Genomic DNA, 17,351 nt, shown 5'->3' on the forward strand with positions numbered 1-17,351 from the left:
GTTCTCTTTCTTTGATGAGTCCCTGCCTGGTTTTGGGATGAGGGTTATGATGCCTTCATAGAATGTGTTCGGTAGTGAACTTAGGGGAGAATTATTATTAAAGGAAATCTGTAAAAAGACAGACAGCTATTTGTTTTATCCTGATTGCTGGGGGATTTTTATAGGGCACAGGAAGTGCTTTTGACAGAATCTATGGTAATTGGTATTTTTAGCCTCTGCAAAGAGCACCATTTCACCTTTGACTTCCCTCCCTGGAACACACCTGAGAAAGAATGCTTCACTTCATTGGTGACTTCACTATTGAAATCTGCAAAATGATGCTGAGAAACTTAAAGTTTCTTAAACTTAAAGCTGCCTTTAACAGCCTCCCAAGCTGAAAGTGGTATCTTAACTTTTGCCACCCACAAAGAAGTAACAGCATGAGTTCGTTTATAATAGTAAACAAAAAATAAAAGCCAACAACCTAAATAAAGAATTGATCAAATAGCATAGGCCATTTATCTAGCAGAGTATTATGGTGTCATTAAAGCTGATCATATCTATGTGTGCTTATTGATGCATGCAAACATTTTCTATAAAAAGTTATATAAAAATTATACATTCTGAAAAATCATTTATACATCTGAATATATATAAATACATATATATGTATACCTATATACAAATTAAATGTATATATACACATTTATACACAGATATACATATATGTATATATAAACATTTACACATATAAACATATATCTATGTAACTGACTTTGTATTCTGATGTCTTTTGTGGAAAAAAGCATAAAGGGTCATACATTGAAGTGTAAAAAGTATTATGTTTGGACAACAACGTATGTTGGATAATTTCTTTCTTTCTTTTTTGTTCTATTTGCTTATCTTTTCCAGTTAGTCTATAAATTTGTTGGGGCAGCTAAGGGATGATCCTGGGTCTGTGGTCTGTGAGATGCCCCCAAACCAGGCCTAGCTTACACTTATCCAGCAGTCCCATTGTCCACACCATTCAGACCTGGAGAAACAAGAAATGAAATGCAGCTTCAGGGAAAATCTGTGATAGAAATTTTTGTATATGATGTGAGGTAGAGATTCAAAATATTTTCCCTGTTACTTCCCAAGCCTATCTTTTCTAAAACACAAACTTCTCTTTTTTTTCAATTCCATAGTTCTTGATGCTCTTTTATTTGGCCTGAAGAGTGAGGATTGTTTTTTTCCCCTGGGTCCTGTTTCTTGGGCCTACCTAGCCCACTTTTCCTCAATGAGGATGGAAGACAATGTGACTTCATTCTAGCAGCCCAAGTGTTCTGGTACTCAAGTTCAAGGCCTGGTGGGGACACATCTACCTCCCTATTAGCAATCATGATTTCAAAATGATGAGTTCCAGGTAACAGAAACAATGAAAAGCTGAAGACAGAGAGAGCAAGAAAGCCAACTTACTCTCCCCAGGAACACAGATCTCAAATTTCTCTCCTTTCCCTGCTTCCTCCTCAAGTCTAGGATGAACTAGTGAAAGCCAAAGCCAAAGGCACAAACAAGGGCAAAGGGCCACAAGGACACAGGAGAGGGAAGGGGGACAAAAGTCTGCCTGACCCTAATGACACCTGTTAAAGAGTCTTGTGACTACTTATTGTTCATAGAAACTTAAGGAGATTTAATCTGGTAAAGAAATGTTTCTTTCATAAAAGTCTTTATTTAGCACATCAGCCCTTGACAAGGACACACTCAGAGCTGAGAAGGAAACCAAAACAGACTCACTGCACTTGCCAGTATTTTCAATTTCTGGCATGACTTTAGAAGAGCGAGGCTGCCTCTCTGTTCTCAATAACAATTGACACGTGAGATGATTTCAAGGTGCCAGAGCCAGCTAGGGCCTCTGTCACCCCCAGAAGATGTATTTAAAACTCCCAAAATCCACCTGCTGCCAGCCTGCCACTGCAGCCATAGTTGGTTAACATTAGTGGAAGATGAGACAATCCTCTCCACCAAAGAGATCTTCTTCCCTCTTTCCTTCCCAACTCCTCTCTGTTTTTTGTTCCCTCTTACTCCTAGATTTCTTTCTTTGACTTGGCTTGACCTTAACCAAAGACAGCCATAAGCCTGGCCTGGTCTTATTAATGTTATGGGTTGAATTTATCCCCAGTTCATATGCTGGAGTCGTAAACTCTACATCTGTAAATGTGACCTTAGTTAGAGACAGAGCCTTGGCAGAGATAATCAAGGTAGAATGAGGTCATTAAAGTGGGCCCTAATGTAAGTGTTGGTGTCCTTGTAAGGTGGGTAAACATGGCAACATGTAGATACAAGGAGAATGCTATATACACATGAAGATGTTATTTATAAGCCAGGGAGAAGCTTCCTTGTCCACCCTTGGAAAGAACCAACTTTGCTGACACCTTGATCTGGGGACTTTTCAACTGTGAAGCAACAGGTTTCTGCTACACAAGCCCCCACTAGTGGAACACAGACATAGCAGACTAGTGTACCAAGTAAATCCTGAAGGAACATTCATGGCTTCCACATTAATGAGAAAGGAGAATGTGGAGAGCCATGCCTGCCCTCTGAGAGCCCATAACTCTAAGCAGTATTCAGAATGGACTACCTCATTCTTAAAAAATTCAAGAAGCTGGAGAAAATGAGATCAATGTATAGTCTCAACTGGTAATTTGGACTATATTTTTGAGGTGACCTCTATCCCTTTAAACTGCAGTGGAGAACAGACAGGAGGGACATGAGCACAGGAGAGGGGTAACTTGGGACTTACCTTCTTTGTGCATCATAGCAATAGCTGTCACTCCTGGGTACAAGCTTCCATTTTCATCCCAAATAGGAACAATAAAACAGTGGGCCCCTACGTAAGAAATAGAGATCCTTATTAACTCTCCCTTCTAATAATAATAAGCCTTACTCAATTCTTAGAACAGAATAAAATTAATTTGCCCCCAAACTCAGATTCACTCAGTGCTGTTTGTGAACTATGTGTGATGGCAAATAATGTCAAAATGCATGATAAATTTTATTGTCCTTCAATTTAGGAGATAAAGTTAGGACTCAATTTTTGACAAGATATAAAACAGCCTCACCAAGCAGAATTTGGTGTTAAGTGTTCACTGGAAACTGTGGGTACTGGATACAGTAACAGAGAAGAGAATTTTTTAGTCTGTGTAGATGACAAACCTTGAGATCTTCCCGTTATAAGGAGCTGGGCAAAGACAGCTGCATAATTCCCACTCATGGCATTTCCAATGTACATCTTCTGGGCATTTTCACATGGTGTGTCCATGACAAACTCCTACACAGAAACAGTAAAGACACAGAGCATTTCCTCCATATGGCTCATTTCAACTCCTTGGCTCAATTCACCAAATACTGTGAAAATACATCTACATTATGCTGGAGATTTCAGAGACAACAGAAAACCCAGCTAGCTCAATCTTGTACTATTCTATTGCTTCAGTACACACACTCACCACATGGGTTACCCTTAAACCTCATGCAAGGAGGGACCAGCTATGTTGCCAGTTCTGAGTACAGAGTACCTGCAACACATCAGGGAACCCAGGGGAAGTGGCAGAAAGCCGAGCTGCACACTTAATTGGAGTTGACAATATTGAAGATGTGGCTGAACTAAACTAACAAGCTATTGATCATGAAAAGATTATCTCAGATTTCATATTATAAAGTATATAGACTGTGCTTTCCTTTGGGCCAAGAAATACAGTCTTGAGGTCTAAGAAAACATTCTCTGGCATCTGTTTGTAGAGAGAAACTTTTCACATGTGCCAGGGCTTTTCAGAATCTTGCAGGGGCAAGCCGAGTCTTTTAAAGAGAAGTCTCTAGAGGCAGCCCTTGTCTTATCGAGCCAGCCAGGACTTCTCAAAGAGACGAGGTACTTTGAGGATGGAGGACATGTTCACCCTGTAGGGGAGGAAAGGAAGGAGCCAAGGAAATACTGGCCTGGCAGAGGAGCTCTCGTGAGACAGGGAAGAGGGCAAGAGGCCACTGGGCCCTATATATATCTGATACACACTGGGAAGAAGGCTTGTCACTTCTGGCAAGAGGTTCAGTGTGGAAAATTTGCATCAGCCAAAATGCTAGAGTTAAAACTAAACCTAAATAACACATACCATGTGTGCTGGTTGCTATTATAATTATTTATCAAAGGCCAGCAAAATAGTTAGTAATGCAAGCACTGAAAAGGAGAGGCATGGAGGCTTTGGTTAGAGAGCTTATAACCTTTATTTGTTTTTTGCTAGTTAGTATGGAGTATAAAAATAAAGCTATATTACTTCTTTACTACACATCCCACTAGCCATCTGATTCCCTACAAATAATAACAAAAGAATCAACCCACCAGAGTGTAAACTTGTTCAACCACTTTGGAAAGCAGTATGGAGGTTCCTTAAAAGACTCCACATAGAGCTCCCCTATGACCCAGCAATTGCACTTTTGGGCATTTACCCAAATGCTTACAAACAAGACCACACTACCAGTACGACTATGTTTATTGCAGCATTATTTACTATAGCTAAGATATGGAACCAACCTAGATGCCCCTCAGTAGCTGAATGGATCAAGAAAATGTGGTATATATACACAATGGAATTCTATGCCTCCATCAGAAAGAATGACATTGCCCCATTTGTTAGGAAATGGAAAGACTTGGAAAAAATTATATTAAGTGAAGTAAGCCAGGCCCAAAGAAACATAGGTCCCATGGTTTCCCTTATTTGCAATAACTAGTATATGTCTGAGTCAAGCAGAAAAGGTCAGATAAGGTGCTGTTAGGGAAATGAACCCTAAGATATGTATTCAAATGTTTTTTTTTCTTTCATGCAATTGTTTCTAACACATTTATCAGATTATTTCTTTGTTGCTTTGTATGTCCCTCCCCCACAGTATAATCCCTGCTTTCACTGTATTTGATGTCGGCATAATTTATGGAGGGGAAGGGGAAAAACAAATCATTTAAATAGGGATACAGATGGACCCATTGCAACAATGAGATGTACAAGTTGTTATGTCAAAACGAACTTTACAACTTTGGTGTGGAGGGTGGGGGGGAGGGGGAGGGGGCGGGGAGGATTGGGTGGGGGGCAGGGGGAGGATGGGAAGGGATAGGAAGGGGAAACAAAGGAGGAGGCTACAATGCTTGATAAGAAATGTACTCATCTTCTTCCCCATGTAATTGTAACCCCTCTGTACAGTATTTTCACAATAAAAAAAAGAATCAATCCACCAGAATGAATAACCAACACACACACACACACACACACACACACACACACACACACACAGAGCAGAAAATTTCATACTCCTGGAGGGAGGGATCATTTACATGCTTGAATTTTTTCAAAGGGAAATACAGAGGGAACAAGAACCAAATGAAGGGAAAAGATCCATTCCCTGCAGTGTCAGTTCTCGGCAGCATGAGTCTGTGATGAGTTTGTCCTCTTCCCACCCCCACAGGAGATACAGTGCCCCTCAGAGTCTCCTCATCATTATAACTGCAACTCTGTGACTCTCCTGTCAGAAAGTGGCAGCTGCAAAAGCCCACCAGGTAGTTAAATCATTTATGCTGTTCAGGGACAATGAGACCAAGACAGTAAATTGTTCTGTGGGGAAAAAAATAATTGTAAGAAAAAACAAATAAATAAGAATTGTGTGTGGTTTATCTCTCATCAGTACTAGTGACCTCAATACCACAGCTTGGGAGAAGAAAAAAATGGCCAGCCAAAACCCCCAAATTTGTTATGTAAGCAAGACATCACTGTCAAGCCACATCTGTACTCTGCATGCCTGCACATACACTGTTAAGGGTAGTTCCACATGTGACTCAGACTAACCTAGGAACTGTGTAACTATAGCCAGTTTCTTAACCACTGTGAGACTCAGTTCCCCCTTTTGTTAAAAAGGGACAATATTTTTCTATATAATTATAGAACATATAACAGAATGTTAAATGTAGAGTGCTTAGCTTAGTGCTTAGCACATTGGTGCTCAATTAACAGAGACCACTTAATGTCAAGTTGGTGGTGGGAATACAGAGCACCATACAGCAGGCCAACCATGGCTTATGGTGAATGTTCAGATACAGCAGTGCTTATTGTTTTCTTATTATGATCTTGTATGCCACTGGCCATTATAGAGAATTAACACCAAAGTGGAGAAAAGCAGGATATCCTCTCAGACAACCATCACCTGGCTCTGTCATTCTCAATATCAAACACCTCCAATGGATATCCATGAGGCAAAATCTAGATTCTAGTGTAATAGATACCAAAGGATAAGCTCAGAGGAAATGAAGAATAAACTGAGAACCCAAAGCCCCATGTGATTGCCCAAATCTGTACACTGTGCATGCCTACACATACAAATTTACAAAGACTCACTTCAGAAAGAACAATTTTTACTTACCCATAACAAATAAGAAACTATAAAGGAGAGGAGAGAAGGAAAGATGGTGGAAGGCCAATAGGGAGTCTATATAGCTTTCTGAAAAACCAGAGCTTTAAAATCGGACTGAATAGTCCATGCCCAGAGAGTCACACCAAGTGAGCTGTCATTGTACAGAGATTTTGGACAGAGAAGAAAGTTATAGGCAGCCTGCTTAAGAAGACAGATTTGAACACACACTAGCCATGGTGACCAGGATCATGGCAGTGGCCAGATAGATCTGGGAGAAAGGCACCAGTCAGAGTGCGCACAACTTTTCATTCACCTGCAGCATGAACTGGATGACTAGAAGCAGAAAACCACATCCTGCTGGCAATAGAGGGACACAGATTGAAGATGGTCCAAAAGACCAAGGGAAAGTGTGAGTACCCCCACAAAAAACCCTCACTCAGACAACAGCTTTTGGAAAGAAGCCCTCCTCACACCCAGGAAGAATGGTACCTTTGAGACTGACATAGAGCTGGCCGAGCAGTTAGCAGTTAACATGGGCCTGCGAGGCAGTGACTGCAGCACCATTTTCAACAGGGCAAAGGAATCTGACCAGTGAGACAGTTCCACCCAGGGGAAGGTAGCCTTATCAAGGAGGAGGAAGCTCCTCCCAAGGAAGGGGAGCTTTATCCACGGCAGGCACAATGAGAGGCGACCTGCCCTTCTGCAGCAAACAAAGGCATTCCAGTCATATAGCAGCTCAACCTGCAGCTTAGACAGCTACAGGAATTAAAAACCAAAAGTTTGTGAAATCTCACTGAAAAACAGAACAGAGCAAAACAACAACAACAAAAAAAAAAAAAACAGGATAAGCCATAAAAGCCAAGAGTGGCTCCAGGCTGGACCAAAAGAGAGTCTCAGGAACTAGCCCCTCTGGGAAAAGCCACTGATTCGACACACCACAGTCCTACCCACGCTCACTTGCATACACTTCAATCTAAAGAAACCAGCCACATCCTTTCTGCTTTACCACACAAACAAAACCCCCTTTCCCATTAAGTTAGGCGGGATGAGGGGCACAAAGACTCCCAAGTTTGTAAGGCAGAACTTTTTTCTGCCATCTAAATCTCAAGAAAAACTGACCACCAAAAGGAAATCAAAGGCTCCCTCAAGAAACTAGTTGTGGGCATTGGGGAGACACAAAGTCCCCCAAATAAATTGAAGATTTAAATTTTTTTCTATTTGTGCTTTTCTATTTTTAAAACTAATTAATTTTTTTCTTTTTCACTGATGTTTTTATTCCTAGATATACAGCCTACAGTGATTACTAGGTTTCCTCCTTGTGTGCATCTTAATTCAGGCAATGTTTTGATTACTCAATTTTCTATTTCTCAATCTTAGTATTTTTGATTTTTTTATACATATATTTCTTAATTTTTTTTCTCTGAATTTAGATCTTAGCTTAATTCCTTATGGTCCTTTCCTTTTCTATATTCTATTCTTATTTTTCTCCTCCTTGTATTTTTCATTGTATCTCTTAATCTTTCTTTTAATTTCATCTTAACAAATTTTCCTTTATTTCTGGCCCTTAGCTCTCTCTTCATTTTCTTTAGTCCATTGATTACTAGTTGTTTGTCTTCAACTAGACTGTGTCTGCATCTATTTTGATTGTTTCAACCTGGTTATTCTTTCGGTTCAGATTGCTTTAAAACACATGACAGATTTGTTCACTTATCACAGCTATACATAATTCCCACTTATGAATCACAATAACCCTCCCCTTAAAAAGAAAAGTAGACGTAAATAGGGAAATACCTATCTATCATTTTAACCTCTAAAGTTGGTTCAATTACAAGGCTCTGAGTTGGTTTATTTATTTTTTATTTTTTTGATGGTCATGGGGCCTGAACTCTGGTCCTGGGTGCTGTCCCTCAGCTCTTCACTCAAGGTTAACACTCTACCACTTTAGCCACAGGGCCATTCCGGCTTTTTTCTGGCTTATGTGTTGCTGAGGAATCAAACCAAGGGCCTCATGCATGCAAGGCAAGCACTCTACCATGAGGCACCTGCCCAGCCCCTGGTTTTTATTTTAAAATTGTGTTCTCCTGTGGTCTTGGATCAGCTTTTGTCTCCATAAAGGAGAGGTGGAGAGAAAATACCTATCGATGATTGTGAACCTCTAAAGTCTGTTCAACTACAGGGATCTGCGTTGGTTGTTATCTGAAAATTGTGTTCTGTTATGGTATTAGATTTGCTTTCATTTCCAAATGGTCAGAACAACCCATAGAAACACAAGAAAAATGGCAAGTCAAGGAACCTCAAAATAAACAGGCAACAGAGCAGTCAATGGAAAATCTGCAAGATAATACTCAAAATGCTCTACAAACACTACTGGTAAACATACTGAATGAAAAGATTGGAGCCTGTGCATGGTTATGTGTGAGCATGATGGGGCTAACCAAAGATTAATAGAGAAATTAATGGAATCCACAAACAGGAAGCTGAATGAATTCCAACAGAAAGAAAGTGAGTCCAATGAAAATATAGCCACTCAACTAAAGGATTTGAGAGAAAACACTGAAAATCAAACAAAGGAGGTAAAGAAGTCCATACAAGATCTTAAACAAAGCTTCAACAAAGAAATTAAAGCCATAAAAAATGACCAATTAGAAGGCAGGGAAATAAAGACAAAGTAGAAAGTCTTGACAGCAGATTGGATGATGCAGAAAGGCAAATCTCTGGAACTGAAGATAGTCTAGACTTTACAGAGAAAGAACAAACAAATATTCAAAACAAATCCAAGAAATAAGATATATCACTAAAAGAGTTGTAAGACACAATCAGAAGGACTAATTTAAGGTGAATAGATATTGAAGAAAGACTAGAGAAGAAAGCTAAAGGGATAGGAAATATATTGAACAGAATCATAGCAGAGAAGTTCTCAAACATCCAAAAGGATAGCCCTATTCAAATACAAGAAGCCTTTAAAACTCCAAACAGACCAGATAAGAACAGGACATCCCACTAAGACATTGTAATCATCACAGGATCAACAGAGACCAAGGAAAGGATCCTTAAAGCTATGGGAGAAAAAAAATCACCTACAAAGGAATACTGATCAGAATAACTACAGATTTCTCAGCAGAGACCATGAAAGTAAGAAGAGCCTGGAATGAAGCATGCCATGCCCTAAAAACAAACAACTATCAACCAAGAATACTGTACCCAGCTAAACTCTCCTTCATAACTGAGGGACAAATAAATACCTTCCACAATAAAGAAAAATTGAAACACTGTATCTCCACCAAACCAGGATTACAAAAGATACTTAAAGATGTCCAACAAGAACATGATATAGGCAGAAAAACGTCCCCCAAACAGAGAATCAGATAATCTTATTAAGAATTGATGAGGCACAGCCCCTAAGAAGGTAGATAACATGGCAGGAACTACCAAACACCTCTCAATCCTGACTCTATTAATGGGCTTAACTCTCCAATTAAACCATATTGATTGACTAGTTTGATCTAAAAGCAAGATCCATCTATCTTCTGTCTTCAAGAGACATACCTTGCCCACAAAAACAAACATTCTGAAAGGAAAAATCTATCAAGCAAATGGCCCCATAAGCAGGCCAGAGTTGCAATCCTAATTTCAGATAAAATAGAACCTCAAATTAAAATTAGTGAGAAGAGATAAAGAGGGACATTACATAATAATAAAGGGATCTATCCAACAGAAGGATATAACAATTCTAAATATCTATATGCTAAATACCAGAGAACTCAAATTCATCAAGCAAATACTACTTACCTTAAAATCACACATAGATCCAAGAACATTGATTTTTGGTGACTTTAACAAACCTCCAACACCTCTTGATAGATCATCCAGAAAAAAGTCAACAGAGAAACCTGAGACAATTGCACAGACCAACTAGACTTAACAGACAGCTACAGAATGTTCACTCACCAGCATCAGAATATATGTTCTTCTCAGCAGCACATGGAACAGTCTCAAAAATAGATCATATTTTAGATCACAATGCAAATGTGTGCAAATTCAGAAATATTGAAACTATTCCCTGCATTCTCAGACCACAATGGAATAAAATTAGAGCTCAACACCAAAAGCCACCATAGAAAATTCTGTAACTTATGGAGACTAAAAAACAATTAAAAAATTTTTTTAATGAATGAGGAAAGTTTCTAGACAGAATTGGGTAAGAAATTACATAAGAGAGTTTTCTCCTTACATGTTGGGGCCAATTGTGGACAGAGGGATCAATCTAGACTTTTTGTTTTTTGGTTTGTTTGTTTAAAGTAAAGAACCTAGTGGCTCTACCCTTGACCCACACTTTCAACACAATATGGAGGGGCTGGGAAGGTGACTCAGTGGTAGAGCACTTGCCTTGCATGCTTGAGGCCCTGGGTTCGATTCCTCAGCACCACATAAGCAGAAAAGTCGGAAGTGGCACTGTGACTCAGGTGGTAGAGCACTGGCCTTGAGCTGAAGAGCTGAGAGACAGCACCTAGGCCCAGAGTTCAGGTCCCACAACTGACAAAAAAGTAAAGGAAAATCCTGACCAAAATGTTTATTTAATTAATAAGAAAGGGAAATAAATAATAACAGGAAAAAATAAAATAATGAAAGAAAGAAGTGAGAAGAAAAATATCATAATTCATCACATAGTAAAAGTAAAAAAGTATGGCTGGTAAAACCTTTGAGTTGTCATGTAGAGTGTTAGCACAAGTCACAGTTAGAACACTGCATAATACAGTTGACCTTCCGTGTCCTCAGCTTCAAACAATGTCAGATTTAAACTATTTTTAATTGAGTTTATACTGAACATATGCAGACACTTTTTCTTGTCATTGTTCCCTAAAGAATAGTTTATCCAAAATGCTTAAATAGGGATACAGGTTGACCCGTTGTAACAATGAGATGTACTTTACAACTACGGGTGAGGGGAGTTGGAGAGGTAGGGAGGGAAGGAATGGTAGGGGAAAAACAAAGAAAGGGGTAACAATGCTTGGTAGGAAATGTACTCATTACCTTACTAACCCCTCTGTATAGTATCTTTCCAATAAAAAGTATATCTTAAAAATATATTAAAAAATTTTTAAAAGAATATAGTTTATCAAGAGGCTGAATCTGAGAATCACAGTTCAAGCCAACCTAGGCAGGAAACTTCATGAGACTCTTATCTCCAATTAACCACCAAAAACCAGAAGTAGATCTGTGGCTCAAGTGGTAGAGTACTAGTCTTGAGTAAAAAACCTCAGGGGCAATGTCCATGACCTGATTTCAAGCCCCAGGACTAACACACACATACAAAAAGAAAATAGTTTAACAAGTGCTTAAATGGCATTTGCATTGTATGAGGGATATAAGTAATACAGATATGATCTAAAGTATACAAGAGGGTGTGCAAAGAAAGGCTCTTTGCAAGTATCACATCATCTTCTATAAAGGACTAGAGCTTCCATGCATTTTGGTGTGCATATGGGTTTCTGAAACTTGTCCTCCATCTATCTGAAGGACAACTCTGCCAACAGGGAGGAATTGGCTACTGATAAAGAAGCCCCAGCTCTGGGAGTGTTGCCATAGCAATGGAGAATACCAACAAAGACACCTCCTCCAATCATTCATCTGCTCCTGTTAGGAAGAAAAACAACATGGCACTAGTGCTGCTAGTGAAGACTAAACTAGCATTAATGGTGTTACACAGGAAAGCTGAGCTTATGTCTACCTCTATTAAAATGTTTAGATGCATGTTCTTAATTTGAGCTCCTCAGCAAGAGAGCACAAGCAAAGGATACAAAGCTGGGCTCAGAAAGAATGACAGAATGCTTTGTCCAGGCCTCTACTGCCCTGAACCATGAAAAAAGGATCAGACTCCTCACCTGTGCAGCAAGGTCAAAGGCGGCTTCAGTCTGAATCCTTTTCACGTTGCTCCCATGGCCCCTCTCAGTCACTGCAAACATCCCAGTGTATTTTTGTTCCTGGATTCATCAGACAACAAAAGAGAATTAGCTGGTCAGATGGTTTCTAACTATGGCCCTCTGGGATCATTAGGGAAGATCATGATGGTGAGAAATGAAGGGGTGAATTGTCTCATGACAGACTCAACACAACATTTAAAAATAGATAGTTTTGAAGTTTTCATTCAGAACATCTTTTCTAACCCAAATTATGTCTTATTTCCCTTCTCCTCAAACAAAGTCACATTTAATGACAATGTATTTTTAAGGCTCTCCATTGAAGAAATTACCTATTAAGATATATCTCATACCTGGAGTACTGGCAACCACTTAGTAACATGTCCTAGACTTCAAGGATTCAGGATTTTACCACCAAATAGCCAATATAGTACTCCACACTAGAAATAAGGATGAGACAAACCATTATTAGCAATAACCAACAGCTTAATCATAATTAAAGCTACCAGCCAAACTCCTTTCCAGAAACAGCTGTTCAGCTTCTTGAACTTTACAAAAGTCCTGCAAATGACAAGTGTCTATGCCTTTCCCAGTCACTGCCTGACAAGCTCCAATTGCTCTCTGAAGACACAGCTCAAGGATCCCACTGTAAGAGAGGCTAACCCTAACTCCCCAGAGCCTATATCTTCAGGACTGACCAGTTCACACCATCAAATGGCTGCACTGATCTTGTCTTCTCAGGTCCTAGCTTGGTTCCTTACATGTAAAAGTCATAAATCTACATGCTGGGGACAATCAATGATGGACACTGACCACCATCTGCACAGGTGAATCTTGCCATGAACGTTAATCAGCAACAAAGAAGGATGATGGTAAATAGCAAAGCTGCAAATTGAGCAGGTGAATAGCCTAGACTTCAGTCCCAGTTACTTACTCACTGGCTGGAGGTCCTGGACAAATAACAGAGCCTCAGTTTCCTTATCTATCAAATGGAGTAAATGCTGATTGTGCCTATTTACAGTTACACACACACACACACACACACAAACATACACACACACACACACACATTCAATGATTCTCACAACAACTCTGTAAGGAAAACATTGTCACACCCACTTGACAGATGAGCATGGTGAGGTTCCCAGATGGAAGCAACTTGCCCAAGGTCACTCCCTGACCTGAGAAAGAGGAAAGGACTAGGTTCCAAGTCAAGCTTGGAAAAGTGTTGTTGATGAGGAAGAAAGGAGGAGGGTGAGGGAGAGGACCCAGGAGGAAGGATGAGCATCTAGAACAAGATCACTTGGAAGGAGAAAAGCTACTGATTTCAAGGACAGAAGGACACAAGTGCACAGACATTTGTTGGCCTGAAGGTCATCATTACTTCCCCTTTTAGCCACACAACTCCAATTTTCCCCTGGGGAACTCTCTTTCCCTAGAGTGGGTCCAAGTAGTTTGTGAGTGATGTGGACCCTGTCTCAGACTTTAGAATGAATGGTGACCCAGGCTGACTGTGCTGGATCACCATCCTGCCACAGGATGGCTTCAAGAATGGACCATGATCTGGATGGTTCCATTCTAACTGGCTGCAAGGATATGTGATAAAGAGGAGCTGCTGCTTTGGTGTAATAGAATCTGGAGGGACTAAGGCCTGGGGCTGCTGACAGTCAAGAGAAGAGAGAAATCAAGCCCCACACCTGAAGCCCACTGTACCCTTGCACTCTTCAATGATAAGAATAAATTTTCACCAAACAAGTTTAGATCAGATATTTTTTCTGGGACCACTGGCAATTGAATGAGTCTCCTGCTCCCCATGTGAGAGGTCAGGCTGGCATCAACTTCATGAGTGGTGCTCTATCAGCTCCAATCATATTACACTCTGATACTGGAAGTTATAGGTGATTAGAAGAATTCCTCATCATCCTAAACAAAACTCTGTGCCTTACAACAACAGCTCCCCATGCACCCTTCCCCCAGCCTCTGACATCTCTAATATTCCTTGTGTCTCTGAATCTGTGTATTTTATATGCTTTGAGTGGGTTCAAGCAGTATTTATCCTTCATGTCTGGCTTATTTTATTTAACACAACATCCTGAAGGTTTATCAATATTGTAGCATATATTAGGGTTTCATTCTTTTAGTGGCTGAATAATAATACATTGTGTGTATACACTATACCTATATGCAAATGGGCACAGAGTATGTTATGATAGAAAATGAAAGCAGATGACAGATACAAAAGCAGATGGCAATGAGTAAATGGGATTCAAATCACAAGCTTGAGAGGGGCTTGCTGAAGAAGGAACACTTCAGCTGGGACCTGAATAAGTGCAGGTGTCAGCTAGGTGAAAGAGGAAAAAGATCAAAATCCAAAAATGGGCCTTGGAAACAAAAAGAGGTGGAGCTCACCTGAGGAACGAGTTTGGAACAAAGTTATCTGGAAAGGTAAAACAGACAAGTATAATGATTTCAGTCTTGTCTAGCTTCTGGCCCATTTTGCTTCATCTCCCCCATCACCATTCATTTTCCTTTCCTATGTCCTGGGTTTTCAAGAAAATCTCAGGTTATCTTGAAATTTACTCCAGATACTGTGTCACTTTATCACTACATATTTCCGACATATCTATAAAACCATTATCCTACCTAAAAATATAATATCAATTCTTTAGTATTCCAAATGCTCACTCTTCAAATTTTTCCAGCTGACACAATTTCTTTTAGTTTGCTGACTGAGCCAGAATCTAAATAAAGGTCATACACTGAAATGTTTCTTGTATTCCCTTTAAACCATAGGCCACTCATCCTTCCTTCCTTCTTTCCTTCCTTCATTCATTCCCCATGCAACTGTGTCTACTAGGCTCAGTGTAAGATGCTGGAGACATGAAGACAGGGATCTCCATACAGAGCACTGGCACACTCTGAGATGTTACCATGGTTACAGCCCTCCAGAGGGTTGCTGAAGAGAAGGAAGGCAGGAACATAAGGGTAGGAAATACCCCAGTACACACTGGGATCCTAATTCCAAACCAGGACCCTCCAATATTTCTGAAAGAGACAGACAGACAGACAGACAGATAGAAATAGAGAGACAGAGAGATCTGTCTCATTTCACTGATAATCCTACTCTGAAAGACACAGCCAACCTACTCAGAATAGAAGGAAGAGCCCCTGCCTGGCTGAAATTATAGGGAGGCCAAACCCCTAGTGCTGAGAGCCCTCCCCACATGATACATCTCAGGCTTCTATTTTTAAAATTGCTATTTATAGGGAACTTCTACACAGAAGAGAAATGATGGCTGCCCAGCATCCTGCCCCATCAATGCTGTCTTTATGTTCTAGTCATAATCTCTCCTCTTTGGAGACATCACGGCTAGATATTTGGATATAGGAGCTTGTTTGTAGAGCCATTTGTGGCCTGGAGAAGAAAGGGGGACATGTGGTTCACATGAAAGGACAAAAAAGGGAAACAGGGCACTGTAAGGGACAGGCAAAGTCACACCTATCTGAGCTATTCCACTTACTATGCTTGGTGAACTGGAACACACAAGGCAAATCCACAATGGGAAGTTTCAGAACTCCAAGTGTGGAAGAGAATGTAGAACAGATTCGATCGTGTGCTATTGATAGGAATATGAATTGATGCAGCAGCATTGCAGAATAGACTGACTATCCTTTAATAGTAAATATTGATGTGTTCTGTAAATAGCAACACCATTGCTATTTAAGTACTTAAGGAAAGCATTTAGCCATGGAGAGGGGTAGAAGAATGAATGGGGGAAATGAGTGGAATGCAGGCAGGAATGCACTGTATATGCCACAGACTTGAGAAAAATAAGGGAAGAGGTGGGTCAAAAGAGGGTGAATATGACGAAGGGATGACAGGATTACACAGATCAAGATACATTGTATACATGAACTGCTTTGTTAAATATTTTAAAAATCCAATATATAACCTAAAAATTAAGAAAAGCGAGGGAAGGAGTAGGATGAAAGTACTGGGTGAGAATATTAATCAAGAGGTACTATATTCATAAATCTCTCTGTTGAATGGCAACTCCTTTGTACGACTACTTAAAGAAAAGAAAAATTGGGGTGTGGGGGGGAAAAAAAGAAAAGAAAAATATATTTTTAAAAAAGTAATAATTAGCATTTTTTCATAAGCACAGGGAATCGGAAAAGCCACCACTTAAGTGGCCAAATTGGGAATCTTTATTGGAGAGCCAGTGGACTGCTGGTGGACTCTTGTCTCAAAGACCAACAGCCGTGAATGCAACTAGCACAAAGCTTATATAGGCCAAAATCACATAAGATGTGAGGAATTTATCCTAACAAAAGTGTTATACATAAGCAGAGAAAATCAGATGAGGACACTTAAACCTAATACAGGTGTTAAATATAAGCAAAGCAAAGCAGATGAAGACACAATCAAGGGGAAATCAAGGCCAATTATCTAAGTGAAATAAGAATTTCCTGGAGTTAAACAACTCAGGACACTTTCAGTAATACAAAGAATATCCTCTATTACTTGTACAGTTTTTTAGACCTGTGTAGAAAGCCCCCTCCAGCCAGCAAGGCACCAAGATGGCTGGAAGGGCAAGGCATATTGCTTCAAGGCATATTGCTTAGACCCAGTCTCCTTATTTCAATACAATAAAAAGTGGACCACTTAATTGACAGACACCTCTCAGGCTTTGTCTGGCCTTCGCCAAGCTTGTGCCTTAGACTTCCCAGTGTTGCTGCCCTTTGCAAGCTGGGCACATGTGAGATCTGATCGGTGTCCAGGCAACAATCCTGATGTGAGAGGACAGAGGAGTATGAAGGTTTGGAAACGTTTTAGACACAAGAAAAGCCACACTCTTCACTTTTCTAAATATTGGCCATATCTGAGCTTTAATTATTTAAAAACTAGGAAGTCCTGGTCATCCTTTAGATCTCAATTTCCTCCCATTGTACCAAACACCCACAGCATCCAAAACTAGATGCACACTCTTCTTGACAAGCCAAAAGTGAGAGAGGGACAAGACACTA

At 40.0% G+C, this 17,351-nt stretch overlaps 1 protein-coding gene across 1 annotated transcript in view; it reads right to left on the minus strand.

Moving 5' to 3' along the window:
* The window catches only part of Acoxl (acyl-CoA oxidase-like), a 278,059-nt gene extending 264,602 nt beyond the window's left edge, over window positions 1-13,457 (minus strand). Inside the window, 6 exon segments of the mRNA XM_013019717.1 lie at window positions 987-1,012; window positions 2,762-2,848; window positions 3,175-3,289; window positions 12,288-12,386; window positions 12,677-12,763; window positions 13,443-13,457. Coding sequence (XP_012875171.1) covers window positions 987-1,012; window positions 2,762-2,848; window positions 3,175-3,289; window positions 12,288-12,386; window positions 12,677-12,763; window positions 13,443-13,457 — 429 coding nt within the window.
* Between the last annotated feature and the right edge of the window lie 3,894 nt (window positions 13,458-17,351).

The sequence above is a fragment of the Dipodomys ordii genome, unplaced genomic scaffold (genome assembly GCF_000151885.1).
Source record: "Dipodomys ordii isolate 6190 unplaced genomic scaffold, Dord_2.0 Scaffold47, whole genome shotgun sequence".
Classification (NCBI taxonomy): Eukaryota; Metazoa; Chordata; class Mammalia; order Rodentia; family Heteromyidae; genus Dipodomys; species Dipodomys ordii.